This window comes from Dermacentor albipictus, chromosome 1, assembly GCF_038994185.2.
Source record: "Dermacentor albipictus isolate Rhodes 1998 colony chromosome 1, USDA_Dalb.pri_finalv2, whole genome shotgun sequence".
Lineage (NCBI taxonomy): Eukaryota > Metazoa > Arthropoda > Arachnida > Ixodida > Ixodidae > Dermacentor > Dermacentor albipictus.
In genome coordinates, this window is record NC_091821.1 from 281,594,256 (window position 1) to 281,621,451 (window position 27,196).

The 27,196-nt window shown below is 48.0% G+C and overlaps 1 protein-coding gene across 4 annotated transcripts in view; it reads left to right on the top strand.

The window, feature by feature from the left end:
* The window catches only part of Vps8 (vacuolar protein sorting 8), a 962,017-nt gene that overhangs the window by 392,462 nt on the left and 542,359 nt on the right, over positions 1 to 27,196 (top strand). For all 4 annotated transcript variants that reach the window (XM_070531351.1, XM_070531354.1, XM_070531353.1 and 1 more), the window contains 2 exons: positions 5,445 to 5,670; positions 24,668 to 24,757. In XM_070531351.1, coding sequence (XP_070387452.1) covers positions 5,445 to 5,670; positions 24,668 to 24,757 — 316 coding nt within the window. The remainder of the gene's footprint in view (positions 1 to 5,444; positions 5,671 to 24,667; positions 24,758 to 27,196) is intronic.

A 27,196-nucleotide genomic window follows, 5' to 3' on the forward strand; every position in this document is an offset into this window, starting at 1 on the left:
ACCAACGTAGCCTAGAAGAAAGGATCGGCCGCCTACGATCCCCGACCCGCAGGTTGCCGCCAGTGGAGGCAAGCACGTGCGATCGTTACCTGGGAGAAGGGATCAACCGCCCATCCACAACCAGACTCAGTGCCTGTCTCATGACGTTGACGTGAGCAAGATCCCGCCTACGATTTTAGTGGGCCTATTTAAGGTGCCCCGCAATGTACTTTTTCAATTCATTCATTCTCTTCTTCTTATCTTTCACCAACCTTTGAATAAACAGTGCAAGTTTCGCACTAGAACTCGTCTCAACCCTGCCTAGTCACTGTGGTCTACGGGATGCCTGCAACCCGCCGGCAACGCCCCGCTACCCAATAGTAATGCCGGTCGAGGTTCAAGAAACAGGCATCACAACAAGAGCCAGTGCAGGTGCTTGGTTTCGTGGGTAGATCGGGTTAAGCGTTGGCAATGGCAGCAGCAGTTTGAAATGCTCATATCGGCGGCAAATCTCTGTGTAGTTGTTCTAGACGCTAGATTTCCTTTTGAAGATTGGAAAGAGAGAAATCAATCCCTGATTCTTCACGCACTACAACAGTTGAGGCGTCCTGTGACAGTGGTGGTGAAGGCCGAGGACTAAACGAGCAGTTTTAACTGCTGTTGTGTACGTGGTTGCATCTGAATGGGAAGGAGATACTCTTTATACAGCGATGCCAAAACAGCATAGTGGTTCGAAGTAGGCACTTCTTTTGATGCTTGATGCTCTCAGCTGATCGTCGATCATGGCGAGCTTTCTTAGTGGTGGGGCTTTCTTGGTGGGGCGCAAAGGGTAAGTAATGTCATGGTCGTTGGTTTGACGAAGGCTGCATTGATTGGAATGCTGTTAAGGCTTGTTGGTGGGCTAGTTGGTTCTGATTTATCATGAATGAATAACATAGCAGAAGAATGAGGAAATGTGTGTGTCGCCTTCTCGTCCCGTCATTCTGCGCTGTTATTAGTTGACTATGCATTGGAATGACGGAGATGGTGTAGCTTCCAAGGTGTTGTCCTTTGCTGGGAAAGAGGATTTCATGTGGCCTTGTCTGCAGTATGAGTAGCAAATGACGGGGGTCTTGAACGGCCTAGTACCCATAATGCAACAGGTGGTCTGGTGGAGGTGGTGGTCCCTGTAAAGTGACCAGGCACATGCGGCCACTGCCCAGGTAATGAGTGGCACTCACTTTATGTGTTCAGCAAGGGTGCAGAAAAAAAAAAAAAGGAGATAAAGGTATGCAGTTTGGTTTCCTAGTGTTTTTTTCCCTCCCTTTTTCCTTTTTTTCTTTTATATATATATTTCTTTCTATTTCAGTAATTTTTTTTCACAAGTACCGCTTTCTGCTGCTCCTTTTATTATCTCTTTCAGAGACACGATAGCCCACGACTGCCAGCGAAGCAGGTAATAGAGAGTTGCTGTGCACACAGCCATTGACACACCGGCTGACACATGGCTGTCTCACCAGCCTTGTGCACAGCACTCCTTTATTCTCAATTCTACACCCTCGCCGCTAACACACCTTCAGTCGTTGCCGCACCCACCCGCCTTACCCCCTCTCCCCTTTAGAGGAACCTTACCTAGATATACTGTGCCGAGGAAAGCATATCTCACCTTGAAAATGACAAGTTCACTTGTCGAAACGTTGGCTCCCGTTTTTACCTTGTTCTCGTTTTGCTCATCATTGGGCTAGTTCATATTTCATGCTTTTGAAGTAGGAAACAAAGACAAGGATTGACCGAAAGTATGGAACATAGGTGCTGACTAACAAAGCACAGCCTCCCCCCATACATACACGCACCTATCGTCAATGATATGGACATGAAGATTAAAGATCGCAGAAAAGGTGAGTCATAAAAAAGGTTGAAAAATGTGGTAACCCCCTCAAAAGGGAATCAAGGGCACACCTTCCAAGAATGCAATTTCTTTTTTTGTTTAAAGTGATTGAAGATGTGATAACACATTCAGCACCTCCTTTGTGGATTGCGTAGGCTTCGGCTATCAGGCAAGCATATACTTTTCGGCATCTCCTGATGACCTTGCACGTGCGAAATTGTGGTGCGCAAGCACACTTGGCGCACTTTAATGCCAAGTTATTTCCTTGCTTTTGCCAAAGGTTGTTAGGGTTGCTAAAATGAATGTTGAGGCAGCATCCACTTTGGCTGATATACATTTTTCCGCAGGAGAGTGGAATTTACATAACACTTACAATACACTTCACGTGCAGCTTCATGTGCTTGGTGATGCACACATCCTTCCTAGGTCCTTAGAAGTTGACACGTCTGCACAAGCAACCTAACTTGTTTGGGCCTGAAAATACTACTTGAACTCCTAGCCACTGTGCAACTTTATTAATACTGTGGGAGATGCCATGTAAAGAGGGGACGACGTTCGTTCTTGAACTGTCGTGGGTGTTTCGTCCATCTTGCGTGCTCTTGCAAAGAGTTTTCAGAAGCATGGCCACTAGATCTCTTATTAGCAGTACTGGAAAGCCAATATTGATTAGTCTTGTTATTCGAGTTTTGAAGCTCAAGTCTACCTTGTGTGGTGGCATGACTTAGAAACAGCATTGCTAAATGCAGCAGACTCTACTGCATTCTTTACAAGTTTCGAGTGTGCGGAGTTATAGGGAAGTAGGAGTTTTACTGAGCGTGGTGCATAATTTCAGTATATGTGGTCATCGAAAAACTTAATGGGAATAACAAATTTAATGGTCAAGTCAGGGTGCGGATTCTATCTAAACTTTGCCTTGTGATGTAGCATCATGGCAGCGCATATGCGCTGCCATGAAGCCACACACTGAAGGCAGAGTTTGTCACCATGTAAAGTTTCATTAGCTCCTAGGGAACTCTCTAGGGAACTCCCACGTTTTGAATTGTTGCCCATTCTCCTCCTCTTGTCAGATCGCCATTTTGCATTTTCGCTCTGTTAGCAGTTGGGGAATAGTGCATGTGGCACCGGTGAACCAGAACTCTGCTTACGAGAGCAGCACTCGATGGCAGTCCTTTACAGCACAGCAGATTATTTCATCGCCAAAGAGGTGGGGAACAGAACAATTAGCCGAAGCTACAAGATGGGAGAGTCGCACATGTACGAGACTGCTCTTATAAAAATTTGAGCATTGTTGTGTGCAGTTATTCCTGCTGGTTATATGCGCGGATTTTTCTGGGATATTATTGGCGGCGAGGACTTAAGAGTAGCCATCTGCGGGAAGTGCCTCGCTTGCCTAGTATGAGGGATAATGTGGCGTGCGTCTCATAGGTTTGGCTGTTGGTGCTCAATAAAAACACCACGCAGGAGCCCTCCTGGACATCTTTATAAGTACTCTCGGAACGACAGAAGTGTTTACTGTCAAAATAATAATCTTGGGCAAACAGAAAGCACAGAATGGTTTACAGATGCTATATCTTTACCGAATACGTACAGTGAATGTCCACTGCGTTCAGTCGCTGCACGGTCCCTAAACTGGTTCCTTGTGTGAAAGGTAGACAGTCGCTAAGAGCAAATTATGTGAAATATGTTCTTGTAGTGGGCTCTCTGTGTAACGAAATGGAGCATAACAGAATGAAGCCTCAATGCAGCGATTGCATGGGTTCGCAGAGACCCACCGTGTGTCTGCATGCATGTCCACACACAATGTTTCGCTTTCACTGCAAGCACGTTTTCGCACTTTGCCGTGAACCGCAGCATACGAGCATTTCGCCGTACACAAGCTAGCATTGTTGTGTGGACCCTATCAGAGCTGTTCAAAAATAATGTCACAACTAGGGACTTCGACGCCTACGGTGACTTTTGATATACCATCGGGACGATCTAATCTTTTTTTTTCTTTTCTTCTAAATTATTAAACATTTCAATATCATTATTTCTCAAGTTGCATTGCACCGTATGTTTTTTTGGTATTCTCAGCAAGCAATTTCCTGCTGTTTTTTTTTTCTCTTTTTTTTTGCTTAATCAAGTACATTCATTGTTTGGTGCTAACAGAAGCATGACCATATTCCATGCCTTTTTTTAATTTGCTTTTTCCTGTCCCCTTTCCATTCCAGTGAACTTGCCAGTATCTAACATCAACACGTTCATAGACCAACGCTTCATGACATTAGCTGGGCAGCATGCACGGGCGAGCGTTTCAGTGCGTGCTTTCTGCTACTCGCCGAATATTGCAGTCGCGGCGCCGTATGAGAAATCTTCCTCGCAGAAGTGCTTGCTGCGCACCCTATTTGTAGCTGATGGCTGCTTGCTAGTTCCAAGTTTCGCGATCCAAGCTTTATGCAGCTTCCTGTCTTGTGGGCACGTGTGAAGCCCGACACCGGGCTCTGTCGCATGTGTCCACCAGTGCAGCACCGCAGTTGGGCGCCTTCAAAGGCACCCACTGCCTATTATAGTGCTTTCAAGTGTTGTCCATCAGACACACGAAGTCAGGAAACCTCCCAACTTGATCAGAACCACAGCGCAGGTGGGACTTTAAACTTCGGCGTTTCCGAAGCAGCCAGTAGGCCACTGTGTCCACATGATCTCTCATACCACATCACGCCGGCGGCAGCGCCAGATTTTCCAGTGGTGGAGCTCGCCCAATTACTTGTAGGTGTAGATTATACAAGAACAAGAACATGGGTTATATGGTCTTTATTGTTGCTCCCGTATCTCGTATCAGAGATACCGATGGGCCATCAGAATTGACAGTAGACGTTTTGCTGGAAGAAAAAAATGCCTTGCTGCTAGTGGGGACTGAGGAGCGTCTAGCAGCTGGTGGTCTTTTCTTCCTTTTACCTTTTTAAGAGTACCAAGATTTTGTCAATGCTTGTCTATAATCCTGACAGTCAATAAATTTTACCCATTCTTTCTTAGCTTCTTGTTGTTTTTGTGTGGCTTCATTTATTTTAATGCGCTTCCATTGCTCGGTCCACAAAGCTGGGTGGTGCACACAGTCTCGTAGCACTACATTTCACAAGGGAAAAATGCGAAAAACTGGCAATGATGCACATGTCAGATGCTTAAAAAAGTGATTTGGCACGATAAAAGTGTGCGTTCGTTCATGGCCTAATAGTTCGAGAATTGGGCTACTATGCTGGAAGACAAGGGTTCGATCCAACCATTGGTCATACGTTTCTATATGGCATTATAGGCAGACTTGACCCACTTTGTAGGTATCTAACAGAAAACTAACAGTGTTTATAACGGGTATCTAACAGTGTGTTGACCTGAGCACATGTCAAAGTGTGCACGAAATCCCAAGTTTGTAAGTGAAAGAATGAGGTATAGAACTGTCACTTTCATAAATGAGTGTGCAAGGTTGTCCATAATGTACCTGCTCACGGCTATCGAGACGTCACAACCTTAATTAACTATGTTACTTGGAGAGTTGGCAGTACTACGTTATGGCGTGGTCAGCTCTGCCTAAATGTCCGGGATGAAGCAAATGTTTGATTTGCAGGGAGCACGTACCGGATCTGTTGGATAAGCTGTACACGTTGCTGTCAATAGAGCTCAAGGGGAAGTTCCTGGACAGCCTTCCAGTGCATGTGCTGGAGGGTGAGCTGCACAGCCCGAGCCCTGCCCTTGCCAAGGACTTAGTAGACCAGCTGGCCAGCATGGGCCAGTTTGAGCTCCTGGAACGTTGCCTAGTGTGCCTCGATGTGGCCTGCCTGGACCTCCACCAGGCCAGTTTAATATTTATTTTATATTGCTTGACACAGCATGTGATGGCAGTGATGGGATGATCCTTGGCAGCTCAGCCAAAAAATGCGTCTGAAAAAGTTGCCTTACGGTGACACGCGACTTAGTGGAGATGACCAGTGTAGTGTGTAAAGGCTCTGATACAACAGTTGTGATTAAGACAGGAAAAAAAAATTTAGGAGAATAAGAACACGCATGCAATATTGCCGCAGAGAGCTCTCCAGATGCCTGTTACGAGCACTGTCGTGAGGTACCCTTCCAAGCGCATCATCGCTAAAGCCCCTAGGCATTACTCATCGCATCGCCATTAGAAGAGCACCAGCAATGCCTCGCGCATGGCGATACAGCGCATGTCTCCCGTGCACACGCACACGGCAGCGCATGAGTCTCCCGTCCAATGAGAAGCCACGGTGTGGCTCCTGGCCTTCGGGGCGCGTGAAAAGTGCATTTGGCGTGGAGACGTGGTTGACTATAGAATAGGCACCTGTTAACTCTTCTTCTAAATTGTGTGAATGCTTAATATTGAGTTTCCGGGCAGAAGTTCGCCCACAATAAACCAGTTTGTTTAGTGTGCTTCATTAAAGAGTGCTACATTTTTGGTGGAGGTGCGAGGTATGATTGGAAGTCCCCAGTTCATTAGAGAATGGAGACCCAACCCTCAGCGATTGGAACCTAGGGGACTGACTCCAGTACACCAGCGCACAAGCCGCCGCAGCCAAAAAGACCCGCCTGAGTTCGGACCGCTTCCTGTTGCTGCAGCAGTGCAGGCAACAGTTACCAGCGACGGTGCAACCATGACCAGCCCAGTCGCATCGCCCCAGCTCATCGTGTACTCGCCACGCACGCCCAAGTCCTTCCACGGCGATACGTTCGAAGATGTGGAAGACTGGTTAGAGCATTTCGAGTGAGTGGCAGATTTCAACGGCTGCGACGAGGCATGGAAGCTTTGCAATGTATACTTTACGTTGAAAGAGTCAGATAGGACGTGGTACGTCAATCATGAAGCGACGCTATCTTCATGGGAAAAATTTTGCCGACAGTTGCTTGCCATGTATGCCAGCACCGATCGGCGAGAGAAGGCAGAGCATGCTCTACAAGCCAGAAACCAGTGCTCTAACGAGAGTGTTGGCATGTATATCGAGAACATGTCCCGTCTCTTCAAGCGCGCGGATCCAAACATGACCGAAGAGAAGAAATTACGCCATCTGATGCATGGCGTTAAGCCGGAGCTGTTTGCAGGGCTCGTCCACAACCCACCACACAGTGTTGCTGAGTTTCGCACCGAAGCGACGACCATAAAGAAGGCGCTGCAGCAACATGCCCGTCACTACAATCGTGATGTCACCAGCGCACCAGCCGATCTCCTGTCAGCAGGCCCAGGCAGTAACACCGAAGCACTAAGAGAACTGGTGCGATCAATCGTAAAGGAGGAGCTTCAAAAGCTGCAGCTACCGGAAGCCACGCCGACAGTTTCAACTCTCGCCGCTGTCATTCGAGATGAAGTTCGCCACGCCATTCTGCAGCCAGGACTCGAGGAACCGTCAGTGCATCATGAACCACCACTGGTACGTCACGTGCCGACATACGCTGATGTGTTATGTCAACTGTCCGGGCAAAGTGCTCCATTCGTGACCCCCAGCACCCGCCAGCCGACTCTGCGCAGTGGACCCCTTCTAGCAGAGCTGAGGCCACGAAATAGCGACGTTTGGCATGCACCCGACCGGACGCCACTCTGTTTCCACTGCAGAGAAGCTTGACACCTTTACAAAATGTGCCCGTATCGCAGAGCAGGTCTTCGTGGCTTTACAATAAACGTACCTTGTCCCCATAATGGCGAAAGACCCATCGAAATTCAGGACTACTTGACCAGACAGCAGGACCCGGCTGCTAGATACCAACACCAGTCCCGATCACCAGCGTCTACACGCTACCGATCACCGAGTCCACGGCCATCCTTGATTGCACCAAGGCGTCGTTCACTGAGCCCACGTCAGGAAAACTGAAGCGAGCGACCGGTGGAGGCGAGGCCGCTGACGTTCAAAAAAGACAAGATCCTTCATCAAGTTTACTGAGCAGTTTCAATGAACACAAGCAGACGAATAAGATAAGTGAACAGAGAATTTCTTCAGACTTGTGCATTACGACAGATGGTCATGAATTGAGTGCATCAGTTTACACAGGTGCTGATTATTCCGTCGTAAGATGTGCACTCACCAAGGAACTGAAAAAAGTTTTGATGCCATGGAGTGGACCCCAGATACTTACGGCTGGTGGGCACCTTATTACGCCCCTGTGTACACGTGCAGCAAGAATCGGAATTCGAGGTTTTTCTTACGTAGCTGATTTTCTCGTGCTACCAGAATGTTCGAAGGATGTAATGCTCAAAATAGACTTTCTTCTAACAAATGGTGCCATAATCAACCTGCAGAATTCTAGTGTGTCATTTTCTACGAAGCAGGCTGTAGACATGCAAGAGTCAGAGGAGTTAGAACACGTTGCCTTGCAGGTTACCGACGATGACATCACCGTGCCACCACGATGCACCATGCTGGTTCACGTAAGCAATGAAGTATTCAATGAGTCGGAAGGTATAGCGGACACCACTGTCGAGCTACTGTTGAAAAAAGGTATTTGCGTAGCACGAGGAATTGTTCAACTACACGATAGGTGTGCTGATGTAATGCTGACAAACTTCGGAAGTGAATTTTAGCATGTCGCAAAGAACACAGCCATCGCCTTCCTGCGTAGCGCTACTGCAGTCACAGATGTATATAGCTTAGCGTCAAGGCCGCCTGCTGTCCAAACTACGCATGACGCCGTGACATCAGTTGTGATCAACCAAATCTTGTTGCCAGCCCAGAAAAAAATGATGGAGGACCTTATAAATGAATTCGCAAAATGTTTCTCTACCTCGTCAAAGGTACGGCGCACACCAATTGTTAAACACCGTATAATAACAGACGAAGCGACCAGGCCAGTGTACCAACATCCGTAGCAAGTGTCACCGGTTGTTAGAGAGGTCATAAAGAGTCAGGTGCAAGAGATGCTTGAGGATGATGTCATTCAGCCATCAAACAGCCCATGGGCGTCGCCCGTAGTCCTTGTGAGAAAAAAGGACAATACATTGAGATTATGTGTTGATTACCGGAAATTGAACACTGTGACCAAGCGTGATGTATACCCCCTTCCCCGCATTGATGACACGTTGGATCGCCTACGACATGCAAAATTTTTCTCTTCATTAGATCTCAAGAGTGGGTGTTGGCAAATTGAAGTAGATGAGACTGTGAAAAAACTGCTTTCGTAACCCCAGACGGCCTGTATGAGTTCAAAGCGCTTCCATTTGGCCTCTGCTGTGCACCGGCGACATTCCAGCGCATGATGGACAGTGTCCTCTCGGGTCTCAAATGGCAGTCATGCTTAGTTTACTAGACGACATGGTGGTATTTTCCGAAACATTCGACCAGTATGTACAGAGGCTGCGTTTAATGCTCCAAGCCATCCGCTCGGCAGGCCTAACCATTTAACCGGAAAAGTGCCAGTTTGGATTCCAAGAACTTCATTTCCTGGGTCGAGGTGTTGGTCCGGATCCCGACAAGACTGCTGGCGTTGTGCAATTTCCAAAGCCGACAAACAAGAAGACAATGCAGCAATTTTTGGGACTATGCGCTTACTACAGACGATTTGTAGAAAACTGCTCAAAAATTGCCGAACCTCTAACGAAACTTACTAAAGAAGACGTACCCTTCATGTGGCATACTGAACAAGAGGTTGCATTCAATGAATTAAAGGAACGATTGCAAGCCCCACCGATCCTCGCCCACTTCGACGAGCCAGCGGACACAGAAGTCCACACACATGCAAGCAATCTCGGTCTTGTCGCAGTTTTAGTTCAGTGGCAAAATGGGGAAGAAAAAGACATAGCGTATGCTAGCTGTACTCTCTCGAAAGCTGAAACAAATGACTCTGTGACAGAAAAGGAGTGTTTGGCTTTCATATGGGCCATCAGCAAGTTCCGACCATACCTCTGTGGCAGGCCGTTCCGTGCAGTCAGCGATCACCATTCTCTTTGCTGGCTGGCAAACTTAAAGGACCCATCTGGACGACTTGCGAGGTGGATCCTCATGCTCCAAGAATACGACATTACTGTTTTATACAGGTCTGGAAGAAAACATAACAATGCTGACTGCTTGTCCTGCTCAACAGTGGAGTCTACTCCTTCAGAAGAAGATTTCCAGTTTCTTACAGCGATGACAGCTTCGTAAATTGCCGAGCGTCAACGGGCCTACACAAAATTGCTCCCACTAATCGAGCACCTCAAAGGATACGAAGTCCAAATCCCACGTATGATTACGAGAGGTTTATCGTCATTTTGCCTCCGAGATGATGTGCTCTACAAGAGAAACTTCGAATGCAACCAGGAAAAATTCTTGCTCGTCTAACCGTCAGCCATGCGACCGGAAATTTTGAAAGCTTGCCATGATGAGCCATCGTTGGGCAACTTGGGTGTCAGCCGGACGTTCGCCAGAATTCGTCTGAGATACTTCAGGTCTAAATTGTTAGCGTTGGTGCAGCTTTACGTGAAGACATGTCGCGAATGTCAAAGGCACAAAACACCACCCGTGAAACCGGCCGGCCTTTTCCAACCTATAGACCCCCCCCCGAAGACTCCATTTCAACAAGTTAGAATGGATCTTTTTGGCCCGTTCCCAACATCGTCATCAGGGAAGAGATGGATTGTAGTAGCGACGGACTATTTAACACGATATGCTGAAACTGGCTGCCTTGAGCGAGGAACGGCCGTTGAAGTTGCAAAATTCTTCGTTTTTAGCATAGTACTGCTACATGGTGCACCAATGGTCGTGATTACCGATCGAGGAGTGGCCTTCACAGCTGATTTGATGCAGTGTTTGATGAAGATGACTCACACCAGTCACAGAAAAAGCACTGCATACCATCCCCAAACAAACAGCCTGACAGGAGATCTAAACCGAAACCTGGCCGATATGCTGTCCATGTATGTCGACATCGAAATAAGACATGGGACGCAATCTTGCCTTACGCCATGTTCGCCTATAATATGGCAGTACAGGAGACAACTCGGGTCACTCCATTTCAACTGGTCTATGGCCGCACAGTAACAACCACACTGGACGCTATGTTGCCAGCAGATGATAACAACAACCCGTACGACGTCGACGACTTCCTACAACGAGCTGAAGAAGCCTGGCAGTTGGCACGGTTCCGTATACACCAGCAACAACGTAGGGACGCAAGCTACTACAACCTGTGCCGCAGAGAAGTTCAGTACCACCCAGGCACCCACCGTGGTTGCTCAGTGGCTATAGTGTTGGGCTGCTGAGCACGAGGTTGCAGGATCGAATACCGGCCACGGTGGCTGTATTCCGATGGGGGCGAAATGCTTAAACACCCGAGTACCACCCCAGCGCCAAAGTGTGGGTATGGACACCAGTGCGTCGTCATGGACTATGTAAAAAACTCCTTCGCCGATACTTTGGACCTTACGAAGTTATTCGCCGAGTAGGTGACCTGAATTACGAAGTCATCCCTCATGAACAAGAGCGATCAAAGCGGCACAACCATGTGGAAATCGTACACGTAGTCCGCATGAAGCCTTACTACGACAGGCAATAAAGACACATCTATAGATCAATTTGTTTCAGATGCATCGGGACGATGCATTTTCGGAGGGGAACTAATGCCACAGAGAGCTCTCCAGATGCCAGTTACGAGCACTCTCGTGAGGTACCCTTTCAAGCGCCTCAGCGCTAAAGCCTCTAGGCATTACTCATCGCTTCGCCATCAGGGCAGCACCCGAGTCTCCCGTCCAATGAGAAGCCACGGCGTGGCTCCTGGCCTTCGGGGCATGTGAAAAGTGCGTTCGGCCTTTGGAGACGTGGTTGACTGTGGAATAGGCTCCTGTTAACTCTTCTTTTAAATTGTGTGAATGCTTAATATTGAGTTTTTAAATTCGCCCACAATAAACCAGTTTGTTTAGTGTGCTTCATTGAAGAGTGCTACAATATGACAAGTCTTTACCTTCATGGTTGTTCTTGTAGTGAACTTAAATAAGCCACTGTGATGATTGGCAGGGAAAAGCTCTCATGAATTCATTCATGCCACTATTTATGCATACGTATATCTTATCTATACAGATTAGGCACTTTGGACTACAGTAGAATCTCGTTCATACATTTCGAAAGAAAAAAAAAGAAGAGAGAAAACATGCTATCAGGAAAAATGTGATTTGAAGCCACTAAGAAAGGTGCAGTTTTGCTCAAAAGACTAAGCATCGATTGCGATAGCAAATTATTAGACGGCTATGCGAAGTAAGACACGGAGTGTGTAAAATCAGCAATTTGATTCGTTATATCGAAATTTTGTTGTATTGAAATGTGACCTTTTGTGCAAATGAGTACAGTTGCCGATCCAATTTTCTTACATGGAAAGGGGCTGCAGAATTTTCTGAATTATTGGGCAATCGAAAAATTCGTTTTGATAAATTAGGACGTCTATGAAGAATGATGCTGTTTTGTGCCACGTACGTCGACGATATTTTCATATCAGCCGTATAAATTAAGCGAAGCCAGCCCTGGTTTCGCGTGTACTCCGCTCCCTAGCTGATAGCGTCACCTGCACTGGGACGACGCTGGCAATGGGGAGCGAATGCTTTGTCTGCCACTCGCTCCAATGAGTCACCAAAACTCGAAATTGCACAACCTCCAATACTAAATGTGTGGCAAGACAGCTATCAAGGTGCCACTCCCTCTCATCACGCCCACTCTTTGCACACACGGCAGATTACCTCTAACGCAGGGTGCGCAGCTGTGTATGCTCTCAGCCGTGCATACGCAGCCACGGCCGAGACACTCGCCAACTTACCCCCCACTCTGCACCCCCACCCTGCCCCCTAGCACGTGCTTGATCGTGTTACCATGGCTCTCTCCCCCTCTTTGCCTTTGCTTGCGCGGGTAGGCTCCACCCATGAAGCCACCATCTTTCTTGTCTCACCCTCTCACACTTTCACTTGCACCGAAAGCAAACAATGCACGGGGCGCGAGAGGGTCTTATCACACTTGGACTTTATACGGAACATGATGTGGCTCTATTTAGGCAGTCTCTCCTGTAGCACAGTGGGTGATTTGAGAGGTTTGCTAGCAAGCAGCCACTTGTAGTTCAATCATTTGACCATCTGCATCCGCAGAAGTTTCCATTTATTGTCTCCGCATTCCTTTGCAGCAGCAGTGAAATTTCGTTATATTGAAATCGCATGCAAACATAGTTTGTTACATTGAGGTTCTAAATACAGGGTGTTTTATGCACAAGAGGTTATGAAAAGTTAAATACTTGGTTATATCGAGGTTAAACTGTAGTTTTATTGGCCGGATAAAGTTATGAATATTTGCTTACTGACTAAATTAACAAGCATGGTGTCATGCACATACAAGCAAACATGAACACATCTCACTTGATGACCACGCACACTTGTCAAAATACTGGAGTGAGGAAGTGAGTGAATTGACCTTTGTGCTGCCTCTTGCTTCACTGCAAACTAAGTAGTGAGAACACAGTGCACACGAAGCTATCAGCGCTCTGCACATTCTGCTCCCATCACAGATCGCTTTCAAGGTAAGGCTGGCCTGGCCGCGCCATATGCAGCTACCACCAAAGGAGAACTCAACGGAGTACCTCACCCCCCCCCGCCCACCTGGAACCTTCCATATGATGAAGGAAGACAGCGTGCTACTTCTTTTCTCCCTTGTGCGTGCGAGATTGAGCCACCATTGTCGGCTCACCCTCACGCACTTTCACTTGCACATAAGTATACGGCATGTGGCAACAATGTTATCGCAATTGAACTTGATACAGAACATGCCAGTACACCGACTGACAGGCCCACATAGCGTCACTGCAAGCTCATTGCCAGGATGGTCAGCTCCATCTCCACCATCGGCTGCAGCTTCTTTTTTGGGCAAAAAATAGTCTCCGCTAGATAAAGTGATGCGCAAATTGTACATTTTATTAGAAGCTATGTCCACTGTCAAACGTTTAGTGCCTTAAATACTTAGGTGCTGCAGGCAGGGCAAAGTCTGTTGTTTTATTTATGTTATGTTATTTTATTTATAATGCCCAACATAATTTTTATGTCAAACATTTAGTAAAAACAAGAGTTCTGATGCCTGTCGAGCTCAGCTGCAGTGCAGGGCTACCGCTGGCGCACGGTGAACCTGCTTGGCTGTGCTCGCATCGCAGCCAATGGCACCGCGAATATATCAACATATTTTTTTCCCAAGTGTGAAATTATTACTAGGAGAGAGTAAAGTGGCAACAACAATAACAAAACATTGCGACTCGTACTTGTGAGCACCGGCAGGTCCTTCTAAAGTGGCGTCAGCAACAGCTCCCAAGTTAACCGGAAAAGGCCTAGCGACAATATTGCAGTCGAGTGATCAATAGCAGTGCGGCTGCTGACGGCGCCAGAGTGCAGTCATAGTGACCACTCCTCTGTCGCTGACTAGCCACAGTGTTGCACACCTGGTGCAAGAAATATGTCCCGGTCCCATCATCCTCTATATGGTAGAGAAATCTAGCCCATTTGCAAGCAAAACTGTCCAGTGGTCCGCGAATGGCATATGGCGAGCTGCTGTGCTGCTGCTGTGAATGACACAAGAAAGCAAGAAGGTAGGAGTTGCGAGAGCATTTATTTCCTAATGAGCATGTCTGTAATCGTTTGTTGGCATAGTACCTGACCTTTTGAATGGAGGAGTTCCTTTTCGACATACTGTAAACCACCTTCTGCATTTGCATTGTGCTTTCCACAAAAGAGGCTGCGCAGTGCATTTAGTCTGGTGAGGGCCTCAGCAAAAGTAGCAGGTGGGCACCTGCCATCATCTTCGTCATTGTTTGTACTTGATCATCTTTAATCTGTGCTACAATCTCTGCCATGCTTTAGGGCTCCCACATCAGGACATTGTCATCCACCACAACGAAAACTGCGAACGAGCCTACGGTGCCAGTGCATCCTTACTCCACTTCAATTTCATCTTCAAAAGCACATGCCAGAGGGGCGTCACAAACGTTTGGCTGCAAATCATTGGCTGACACCGAAAACCACATGTTTTAAAGCAATTATTTACTTTTTCACACATTGGGTTCCCCATCAATCATTTAGATTGTTCAGTGCGTCCAGTGGTGAGAGCTTCCCAGGCTCTTCCCCCCGGGATATGTGAGCAAGAAAGCAACGCACAGTGCACTTCCTGTACATGTGTTTAATTTTACAGCGAAGCTGCTGGGGTTCCGTGCATTCTTCTTCTTCGTGTGCGAAATCCCGTGGGCCAATCCCAGAGATACTGCAATAAAGGGCCAACCCGCAACAGAGGTGAAGCAGTCTTCAAGCACTCTGTCATTTTGCAAAAAAAAAAAAAATTTAATATCTTGGGTCCAAATAGAACCCGTATCCAATATTAACCCTTTCGCTGTCACGGACGTACCGGTACGTCATCGTGCTTCCCCCCCAAAACTGTCACTGACGTACCGGTACGTTCTCTATCGTGCGTTCAAAATTTCGCGCCAGAGCGCAAAGCTGGCGCTCCTGGATTGGCCACGCACTCTGTTGACTCTTTCTACAAGTTCGTATATTCGCCCCGACCTGTGTTACTCCATGTATTGAAGAGTAGGGCGCGACGGCCACTCCCCACTTTCTCTTTGCTGAGTGGCGCGGTGGCTCCGTGTTCGCTGTATCATGCGTCGCGCGCGTGTGGTTATAGGTTCAAGGGTTGTTCTGCCGTCTCCGCTGGTTTGAAGGTTTTTATTTTTCTTCTGTTGGTGTGCCTGCTACGGCGCGTCAAGTTCAGGCGCACGTGCCGTTGCCTCTCCGAAAAGAGCGACTCGTTGCTGCTTTCGCTCTCTCGCCGCACCCTCGCTTTCGACTTGCAGCAGTAAACGTAAAGCCCTTCGAACTTTGTTTAGCCTTTTTCCATCTCTCTCTGTCATCTTGATCACGCAACGTCCCATTTATCTCCGTTGTGCGGGCGACTGAAAGCGCATCCTCCCTGCGCGCGGTTACTTTCGGATGGCTCAGTGCGCGGGACCTTCGTCTGCTCATTGGAGCGGTGGCTCAATTCCGATTCAGAATACGAGCCGAGCTCGGATTCGGACTCAGACAGAGTCGCATGCGAGGAAGAGGGTTCCGCATCGTCAGATTCGGGTGTTCAAGGGATTTTATAGTCAGGCTGATGATGATGATGATGTTTACTAACAACAGCTGCAGAACACTGAAATGCGTATATTACATTGACTATGTTATTTGTATACCAATCATAATCAAAAATAAATTGCTATGTTCATTCCCTGTTATGCTCGTTCCCTGAAACCAAGCCGACACTGGGGGTGCGTCACGGTCAGAAAGGTCCGACAGCGAAAGGGTTAAGCTGATCAGAACAGATACTACACTTTGACCCGTATCGGTCATGTCTACGTTCGCACAGCCTTCTCTTTATTGGCGTTCCAAGAACTTGCGCATCTACTTTCCTTTCCTTCCGCTCTACCGTGGGGGCGGTGCCGTCGAAACGCCACACGTGTCTAGTTTCCTCCGGCTCCTCGGTGCAGCAGTCCCATCGTCCATGCGAATGTATACAAAAGACATGGTAAATGAGTTCATACCTTTGTTCAAAATTCTGTGTCACCTCTGTGTTGTGTGCTAAACAGCTTTGCTGGTCATCCACTTCGCAGAGTGGAATGGCTCGTGATCTTTTTATAACACCTGCGTCCAGCGCTTTCAATTGGCTTGTGTTTGATAGTATGAACAGAATGCAAAGATTGTGGAGGAACAGCTTGTCTTTCGGATGAGCTGCACAGTCGTTGGTGAGCAAAACACCTCTGTGGCTTTTGCACCCCAGTTGTTATCAAGATATTGTTACGTAGGAAGACACCGACGAAAAGCTATTTACAAGTATATTTACAAGGCAATGCGCCGCAGTTGACCAAGAGGCAACAGCCCGCGCTAGCTTCCAATCGTCGTCTTCGTCTTCTTCCTGCTCGGCTCTTCGTCATTGGGAATACTACCCCGTAGCACTACCCCCGGCGGCAAAAGCGCCGTCCCGGAGCGACTAAAGGCTGGACGCTGAAGCAGTGTAGTAGCTCTTGAGCCTACTGACGTGCACGACATCACTAGACTCCAGTGTAGATGATGAGGTTGAGCTCACAGGAGCAATTTCATAAGTCACAGGCGTCACCTGGCGCAGCACGCGGTAGGGCCCTGTGTATCGCGAAAGGAGCTTTTCGGAAAGTCCAACGTGACGACAGGGCGACCACAGGAGCACGAGTGCACCAGGCGAAAACTGTATGTCACGGTGGCGGGCGTTGTACTGACGCTGCTGCGTGGCTTGCGAGTTCGTCAGTCGAGCACGGGCAAGCTGGCGTGCATGATCGGCGAGGGCGATGGCGTCGCGCGCATACTCGGTTGTTGAGGTCGCAGCAGGAGGAAGTACCGTGTCAAGGGGCAAGGTCGGTTCGCGACCGTAGAGTAGATAAAATGGAGAAAATCCGGCGATGTCGTGCCGGGAAGAATTGTAAGCAGAGGTGACGTAAGGAAGGGCAACGTCCCAGTTGTGGTGGTCCTTCGAAATGTACTTGGACAGCATGTCGGTAAGAGTACGGTTTAAGCGCTCTGTCAGGCCATTGGTTTGAGGATGGTATGAGGTAGTCAGCTTGTGTTGAATAGAGCAGGAACGCACAATGTCGGCGATAAATTTCGAGAGGAAGTTACGACCACGGTCAGTAAGCAGCTGTCGCGGGGCGCCATGCACTAAGATAATGTCACGCAAGAGAAAGTCCGCGACGTCAGTGGCGCAACTGGTAGGTAGAGCCCGCGTGATAGCGTATCGGGTGGCGTAATCAGTTGCGACGGCTACCCATTTGTTCTCAGAGGATGACGTGGGAAAGGGACCGAGGAGGTCTAATCCAACACGAAAAAACGGTTCCACAGGGACGGTGACCGGCTGGAGATGACCTGATGGTAGCACCCGAGGCGTTTTCCGACGCTGGCAGGCATCACAGGCAGCAACATAGCGTCGGACGGAGCGAGCAAGACCAGGCCAATAGAAGCGGCGGCGGACGTGGTCGTACGTGCGGGTTACGCCAAGATGTCCTGCAGTGGGTGCGTCATGCATCTGAAAGAGCACAGTCTGTCGTAGATGTTTTGGCACGACAAGAAGAAGATCAGGGCCATCAGGGAGGAAGCTCCTTCGGTACAGAATGCCGCCCTGGAGGACATATCGGCGAACGGATGCGTCGGTAGGTGTAGAGCGCAGACGCTCGATGAGTACTCGCAGCGATAGGTCTCGGTACTGCTCATCGGCGATGTTAGCGAAGGCAGACACAGAGAAAATGCCGTCGGCGGTACTACTGTCAGCGTCGTCAGGCTCGTCTACCGGGTAGCGAGACAGGCAGTCAGCGTCCTTGTGTAGTCGGCCAGATTTGTAGGTGACAGAGAACGAATATTCTTGGAGGCGTAAGGCCCAGCGACCAAGTCTTCCTGAAGGGTCTTTCAATGAGCATAACCAAAAAAGCGCGTGATGGTCTGTGATAACGGAAAAGGGTCGGCCATATAAGTATGGGCGGAACTTCGCAACCGCCCAAACTAGGGCCAGACACTCACGCTCAGTGATGGAATAGTTGCGCTCCGCGGGCGAGAGGAGCCTGCTAGCGTAAGCGATAACACGGTCGTGGCCACGCTGGCGTTGTGCCAGTACTGCGCCAATTCCGCGACCGCTGGCATCAGTACGGACTTCGGTAGGCGCAGAAGGATCGAAATGGGCCAGAACGGGAGGCGTTGTGAGAAGATCGATGAGAAGCGAGAATGCAGAGGCCTCGTTATCGCCCCACTGGAAAGGGGCGTCTTTTTTCAAAAGCTCGGTTAGTGGTCGTGCTATGGCCGCGAAATTTTTGACGAAACGGCGGAAGTACGAGCAAAGGCCGATGAAGCTGCGCACATCCTTGACACACTTCGGAACAGGGAAGTGCGTAACAGCATGGATCTTGCCTGGTTCCGGTTGCACTCCGTTCGCGTCAACGAGATGTTCAAGGACGGTAATCTGGCGACGGCCGAATTGGCACTTCGATGCGTTGAGTTGCAGACCGGCTCGCCGAAAAACGTCCAGAACTGCTGAGAGGCGCTCGAGGTGCGTAGCGAATGTTGGGGAGAATACTATAACGTCGTCCAAGTAGCATAGGCACGTGGACCATTTGAAACCGTGAAGAAGGGAGTCCATCATGCATTCAAAAGTGGCAGGAGCGTTACATAGGCCGAACGGCATCACCTTGAATTGATAAAGACCGTCGGGTGTTACAAAGGCAGTCTTCTCGCGGTCGAGATCGTCCACGGCAATCTGCCAATAGCCGGAGCGAAGGTCAATAGAGGAGAAATAGCGAGCACCGTGGAGGCAGTCAAGGGCGTCATCAATCCGAGGTAGGGGATACACGTCCTTTTTGGTAACCCTGTTAAGGTGCCGATAATCCACGCAAAAGCGCCATGAGCCATCCTCCTTTTTTACCAGCACAACCGGTGACGCCCATGGACTACATGACGGTTCAATAATGTTCTTGGCAAGCATTTTGCGAACTTCGGTGTGAATCACTTGACGCTCAGCCGGTGATACTCGATACGGGCGGCGATGAATGGGAGGGGCATCTCCGGTATTAATGCGATGTTTAACAGCTGTTGTTTGGGCCAAAGGACGATCGTTAAAGTCAAAAATATCTTGGTAGGAAATCAGAACGCGGTAGAGCGCACGAGCGTGCTCGGACGGCATGTCGGGTGCAATCATTTTCTGTAAGTTGGCGATGGTACAAGCTGCCGACTGCGATGGTAGAGGAGGATCGGTTGAATTGTCGTCTACTAAAATCGATGCTACAGAGTGATCCTCGAATGAGCAAAGTTGGGCCAGAGACATCCCGCGTGGCAGCACTTGTGTCGTCAAGGCAAAATTGACCACTGGCAGGCAGACGCAAGTCGCCGTAATAGATAAAATAGTGTGGGGTAGTGTGATCCCGTGTGTAAGGAGGACGTCTTGCATAGGAGCCGCGATGTAGTGACCGTCGGGCACTGGTGGGGATGACACGAAGTCAACGTAAGTCAGTGCCGAAGGTGGCAAGCGAACGAAGTCGACGGAACTGAGGCGAGGAAAGTGTTGTTCAGCGGGATCCAGAACAGGCAGGTCGAGGCGGAGAGTACTGGCGGAGCAATCGATGAGAGCAGAATGTGCGGAGAGGAAGTCGAGGCCGAGGATGATGTCGTGGGGACAGTGAGCGATGACTGTGAATAGCACGGTAGTGGAGCGATCGGCGAAGGAGACGCGGGCGGCGCACATACCAATTACGGGAGCTGTTCCGCCATCGGCGACACGGACAACAGGCGTCGTGGCGGGCATGATTATTTTCCTCAGCCGGTTACGAAGATCCGCGCTCATTACCGACAAATGCGCCCCAGTGTCTATGAGAGCTGATACAGGAACATCGTCGACTTGCTCGTTAAGAAGGTTCAGGTGAGTGGGCAACGTCAGGAGAGGATTTGGCGGCGCAGGGAGCAATGCAGTGTCACCTCGAGGCGCTGCATCGTCTAGTTTTCCGGCTGGGAGCGGCGTCCGAAGGGAGTCGGCGAATAGGAACGACGGGGCTGGGGAGAGCGAGATTGTCGTCGTTGGGGCGAAGGCGAATGAGAATAGGGGCGGTTCGGCGCAGGAGAATCGGTGGCGGCATTATCTGAGCGGGCAGCATAGGGACGAGAAAGGCCACCTGGGGGATGAGAGTAGGCAGTATATGTAGACTGGTTCAGGGAACTCCAGCGACTGCGGCAGTGCCGAGAAATGTGCCCAATTCGATGGCAGTGAAAACAAATTGGCTTGTCGTCTGCAGTGCGCCATTCAGAGGGGTTGCGGAAACGTGGTGGGTAAGAAGGTGCGGGACGGGGTGGAATCGAAGATGCCGGGTGGGGATCAGGGCGATGGGCCGAGCAGATGGTGTGAATACCCATGTTGGCGAACTCCTGGCGGACAACTGCCTGGATCAGGGAAACAGTGACTGCAGGTGCATTGGAGGGGCTGGAGTTGAACGCAGCCGGATAGGCGGCCTCGGTCTCACGCCGGACAATCCTGGTAACATCGCCAGTGTTGTTGGGACGAGGAGCGTCGGCACAGGAAGATGTCGCTGGGGTGTTGGGCAGACGGGCAAACTGTTGGTCGATACGTCGGCTTTTAGCGAATTCCAGGCGGCGGCACTCTTTTATAACTGCATCCACCGTCGCGACATTGTTAAATACGAGCAAGTTGAAGGCGTCATTGGCAATGCCTTTGAGGATGTGGGAGACCTTGTCGGACTCAGTCATGTGTGCGTCAACTTTGCGGCATAGAGCCAAGACGTCCTGAATGTACGTGACGTAGGGCTCCGTTGACGTCTGCACACGACCGGAAAGCGCCTTCTGCGCGGCAAGTTGGTGACCGTAGGGGTTGCCGAACAAGTCTCGAAGCTTTTGCTTAAGCGAATCCCAACTGGTCAGCTCATCTTCGTGCGTCCGATACCAAACTCGAGGTGTGCCACCGAGGTAAAAGACGACGTTGGCGAGCATGATAGTTGGGTCCCACCGGTTATTGCAGCTGACGTGTTCGTAAAGGCTGATCCAGTCCTCGACGTCTTCCCCATCTTTTCCCGAGAATACGCCAGGATCACGGGGAGCGGAGAGGGTGATGTAGGTCGTCGAAGTGGCAGCAGGTGTCGGAGCCGGTGGAGTCGGGTTGGCGTCGCCGGGAGCCATGAAGGTAGGCTCGACGTACCGTCCACTGCGAAGCTCCGTGACGAGGTACAGGGAACGTCCACCTCCACCAAATATGTTACGTAGGAAGACACTGACGAAAAGCTATTTACAAGTATATTTACAAGGCAATACGCCGCAGTTGACCAAGAGGCAACAGCCCGCGCTAGCTTCCAATCGTCGTCTTCGTCTTCTTCCTGCTTGGCTCTTCGTCATTGGGAATACTACCCCGTAGCAATATTAAAGAAACTATTCGAGGATATCCATGCCTATGCATTATGCTTGTAAACACAAGGCAAATGAGGAATGTTCCACAAATATGTCGGGTTCTTCACCTTTCCGATCAACCACAGCTTCATCATGTTACTGCCAACTTTGTTGCAGCAAAGTAGTACCGTAATGCAATCTTTGATGATCTTATACTGAGACAGCACTCCCCCTTCATGCTTAACAACTTGCAAAGCTCGACCCTGAAGAAAATGCCAAGCTCATTCATACTGTAACCATCACGCGGCTCATAAGCATTGATAATGCTGGGGCCAGTTCTCAACACCAACTTGATTTGTGTTCACTGCCTCTCCACTTACCTTGTTGATAGATGATGCCGTTTCTTGTCCAGAAACAGCCAATCTAACCATTTGATGTGGTGAAGTCATCTATTCCCAAAACGTTGGCAATATCTAAAGCCTTTTCCGGAGAATGTTACCATCAGTGTTTACGTCTGAAGCCTTCACTTGTTTGAATCACTTGAGCAGTGCTTCAAATTCCCCATGCCTGTCTCCATGGGTTTGCTTTGTTGCGGTGCCAAACACTAAGGCATTCGCTTCAATTTCCTTGCACTTCTACGTGATCGTGTTGACTGTTTATGCCGGTAATCCAAGCTCACTGGCAATGTTTATGTGCTTTCTCTTTGGGTTCTGGTCGATGGCTGCTGGTATGTGGAGCTTTTCCTTGAGGGTCAAAGGCTTCCTCGATTCCGTGGCTGCAGTTCTTCGAACAGACAGCAACTGCAATGAATGCGATGTCCTGCAAGATTTGCTTATACCGAAACAATAAACCGAGAGTGAACTGGTATTTTCATGTGACAGGAGTGGGCAAATACTGCGGGGAAGATGCTGCGGCAGGTGCCTATGGCTCTTAATCGCCCTCGCCGTGTATGGTTGCACCTTTTCTTGTTTGCATGGAATATAGAGTCCAAAAAACATACCATACAATTGCAGTTTCGTGATCTGCTGAACATTGGTGTTTAAAAAATTTCACTTTCTGGGAATTTATCAGCTGGTAGGAAATTTGCATAGCTGTATTGGGTAATTGTTAGTGCACTTGATCGCGAATGTTAGTGCTGGGAAATCATTCTAGATAGGAATGCATTAACGAGTTTCTACTACTGGATAAGGCATAGAATGGTATGCAGCGGTGCCTTTACTACATTATACAGTTAAGCCTTGATGTAATGAACTTCAGTATAACAAAATTTTCTATATAACGAAGTAGTATTTAACTTTATGTAACTTCTTGTCGATAGAACATCATGTATTTTGAACCTCAATACAATGAAGGGTGTTTGTACACGATTTCAGTATAGCAAAATTTCACTGCCGCCACGATGGAATACAAAGCCAATAACTGCCACAGGTGCAGAGGATCTAATGGTTGAATTACCCATCGCTGCTTGTGAACGCACCTCCCAAATCATGCGCCTTGCGACAGAGAGTGGCTGCCGAAGCGGAGCAGTGTAGCAACAAGACCTTGTCACCCTCTGCACGAAGTGTGATAAGATTCCCTCTGGGCGTTTGCTGCAGGTGTGAGGAAAAGCACGCGAGGGTGAGCTGAAAATGATGGTGGCTTGACGCATGCAGTGATCAAGTGCGTGCTAGGGGTAAAGGGAAGTGGAGAGCAGGTGTGCACATGTCTCCTCACCCAGCCCGGCTAAGCACATACGCAGTGCCCTATCTTGGAGGTAGCTTGTGGTGGGTGCAAAGCCTAGATGTCTTCATGTGCACTGTTAGATCTTGCCATTGAGTGCGGGAGTTGGCCAACGCTGAGGTGGGATTTGAGAACGGAATGTTTATTTACATTATGTACAGGACTTAGAAACAAGCAAAATACTAACAGTAAACAGTCATAGCCGGCCGGCAGCAAATCGTACGCTATGGCCTGCGGCAAGAAGCACATCTCTGAATGTCTCTCCCTTTTCGATGGTTCGCTGGCTTATAACCCCTTCAGTCCATTGGGGTCACGTCACTTTCAGCCAATCGTCAAGCCCGTACAGGTGTCATTTTCGCCCGATGGGGACATCCCCTGGGTGAAAATGACGACACCTGTACCGATGGCTGCATCGTCCAGGGCTGCTCCTTGACTGGCCATCCTGGAACGAGCTTCCAGAGCTGCAAAGCAGCTTTTCTCAGGACTAAGGTCAACTACCTCGAAATGTGTGTCCTCCATGTACACTTTCGGGAAGCATCCCCCAGGTAGGAGGAGGCAAAACTCCCCGCATGACACACGAGAGCAGGCTAACCAGCCTGTCTCGCAGGTCTGGTAACACGATCGACATGCACCTGCGCACCATAATTGGAAACTGTCGTCGAGGGTTCGCGCTCGGAGAACTTGATTGATGCTGAGAAATGTTCCGAATCTAACAGCACTGTCTTCCCATACATTTAGTGCTGGAGGTTGTGTTTCAGATATTCATTAAAGTGAGACGCATACAATGTGTTCACTCTGCTTGTGTTCTTCACGATAGCGTTGCCCCACTGTGGGTGACCCTATCAGCTACGGTGGACGCCTATGTGGGTTTCACCGTTGATGTGAAAATATTGTTGACATGGCATGAAACCATATATTAGGTTGTTGATTTTCAAATTCAACAAAATGAAATTTTTTCATATGGAAATTTGATTTTTATCATTGCCTGGTAAATTTTAAAAATTTAGGGCCCTTTCCATGCAAGAAAAATTGGTTGCCAACTGTACTTATTTACATAAAAGGTCGAATTTCAATAGAATGAAATTTCAACATAATGAAGTAAAATGGCCGAATTTGTTATATTGAGGCTTACTACAATTCTAACCATTCTCTCATGCCTAGAGTTACTGGCAGGAATATCTGCAGTAGAATTTGGTAGCTTAAAGTCTGATTTGCTGGCTGTCTTGCAGGTGATGACGCTGTGCTGGGAACACCATTTGTATGATGGCATCATCTATGTGCACAACCGAGCTTTGAGTGACTTCACTACACCCATTCAGGTCAGCATTCATCTTGCAAATGCCTTTTCTTTCTTATCGGTCAATACTCATGCCACAAATATCTAGGAGTGAGTAATGTTTTCTGTGTAAGGGAGGTAATGTTAGGGAGTTGTGCTGCAGAAACAATTTTTTTTTTATTAATGACAGTGCTAGCTATGTTGTGAAACTGGAGGCAGGAATGTACCTTTAGTTTATTCCAATGCTTTGTTTTGCTGCATAGGTACTCTTTATGAGCTTTAAACTAGAAAGATTGGTCTCCTTTCTCACATTTTTTTTTTCACACAGAAAAATTATGAGGGCACATTACTTTGCACAGTGTTCTTTTGTAATTAGGACCATGCAGTATAGTAGATGATGCTCCCTAAATTATTTCTACATGTTTGAGCATTTCAGTCTGTCTCTTCAGGTTGCAGGCAGGTTAGGAACACACTCATGAGCACTTGAATTTAATGACTGTCAAATAGTTCTCTTGTGGGAGCCCCATATATAATACGTAGCTCAGTTTTGGCTAATCACACTTATATCTAAAGTGAAGTATATGCAATAGAAATGACATTTTGCTTCTGAGGTGTCCAGAAAGATTGTGAACTGGTTGAGTTGGTAAAGTGTCACATAAAAAAGAGTACAAATGGGACAAGGATATTTCACAAAGTATCCACAGTATGATTTTACCACTTCCTGCCTGAATAACTGGAGGCGTATCACTTTTAGTCTTTCCGTGCAGCTCAGTAGAACCGTAGTGTTTTGTACAAAATAAATTTGTGCTGCTTTTCTGGGATCTTTCTTATGTGATCCAAACAAGCAAACCATAGGGGTATGTGAATAGTAATTTTTGAGACCGAATTGAATACAAATCAAATAATGCCAAAAGTCAATCAAATACTGAATATTTTTTCAATAGTTTTTGAATAATGATGAGCCTTCTTGCTTTCAATATGAAACAATGTTGACATCCCAGTATTCGCTATATTACCAAGTTTCTGTCATTGCATTGCATATTACAAATTATGAATAATCTAATGCTCAAGTGACGTTATGCACAAATAACTAGGTTGCTTCGGAGCACGCATGGTTGTGCATAATCTAAATAAAGTTTTAAAGGGCAGCCTTATATGAGTCTGTTAGCATCTCTGTATACTTTCAAGATTAGAGCAGAAATGGCTGTTGACTTTAGTTATAGCAGAGTGGAAAAAAAATTTATTTCCTAGTTACATTGTCTCTGCAGATGGTGCCACTCTTACACTGAATGATGTTGCATATTGAAAATTAATCTCAAGACAACACGAACAGTTGCATCATTGGTAAATAGTACTAAACAACACCTGAGAGAAAGTTGAGTGCGGTTCAGCTGAAAAGGTCTGGCTCCCAGTACCCGTGCACAGAATTTTACACTAATGCTTTCAAAGTCACACGATGGCGTTTCGTATGCAGCCTAAACGAAACAGTTTGCTTGTACGCATTTCATGTTCTCCATGCACGCGGGCGGTAGTGCTGCAGAAGTCGTGGGGCGCCTTTTTCATTGCAGGGTGCTGTTCTCGTCGCGGCAATTGCATTCATGAGGCTGACGTAACGCGCAGCTTCTGCCACTGTCAGGCCTGAGTCACCCGTGCTGTCACTTTCCGTGTCGTCCTCATCACTGTCTCTAGTCGAAACTTCGGCAACAACAGAGGCAACGATGGTGAAAAGTCAAACCTCGTAGCCGACATCTCTTCGCGGTCGCAGCAGTGCTGGCGAGCAACTTCTTCGCATTCCAAATGCCACACACCGTAGTCAACAGTAGATCCTTGTTGCATGCCAGCGCCGACTTCATGTCACATTCGATAGCCAGAACATCCACAGTCTTACATCCACAGGCTTACATCCACAGTCGTGACAGTGAATTCCTAAGTGCAAGCCGAATTTTTATCGGTGTGGAGTGCTAAAAAAGCACCGATCACAACTTACGTGGGAGATTATTGAAGCTTATCTTACCGCAAGGGCTGGCAGCACGTGTGTTAGCGAGCTTTGTGCCTATCTTTCCAGGAAGAAAGATTTCTTAATCAGTTTAACCAACCATTACAGAATTGCACGTTCTGTGACTCATGATGGTGTAGTCTTCTATTGGTGTGACATTTTGTGAAGTGTTGTGACAACATGTCCCGATGCTTTCTTGTGGCTATATATTTCGTGCAACTTGCCAATAAACCACTTGGAAGTCAGAGCTCTGTTCTTTCATCTGGCTGGCTCAGATTGTTTCTTCCTTTCTATGTTGAGATGTACCAGTTTTAGAGTGAATTAGTTGAAGTTGAATAAATGAAAGTCTACTTTATTGCACCGCTCGAAAGCATTGTACAAGCATTATATGCACATTTTTCTGATGTTCTGCTAGCAATAAATGTAACACTGAATTTCAGTTTGCAGAATATGAGGTCATGGGTCACATGGAAGCAAAGTTTTAAA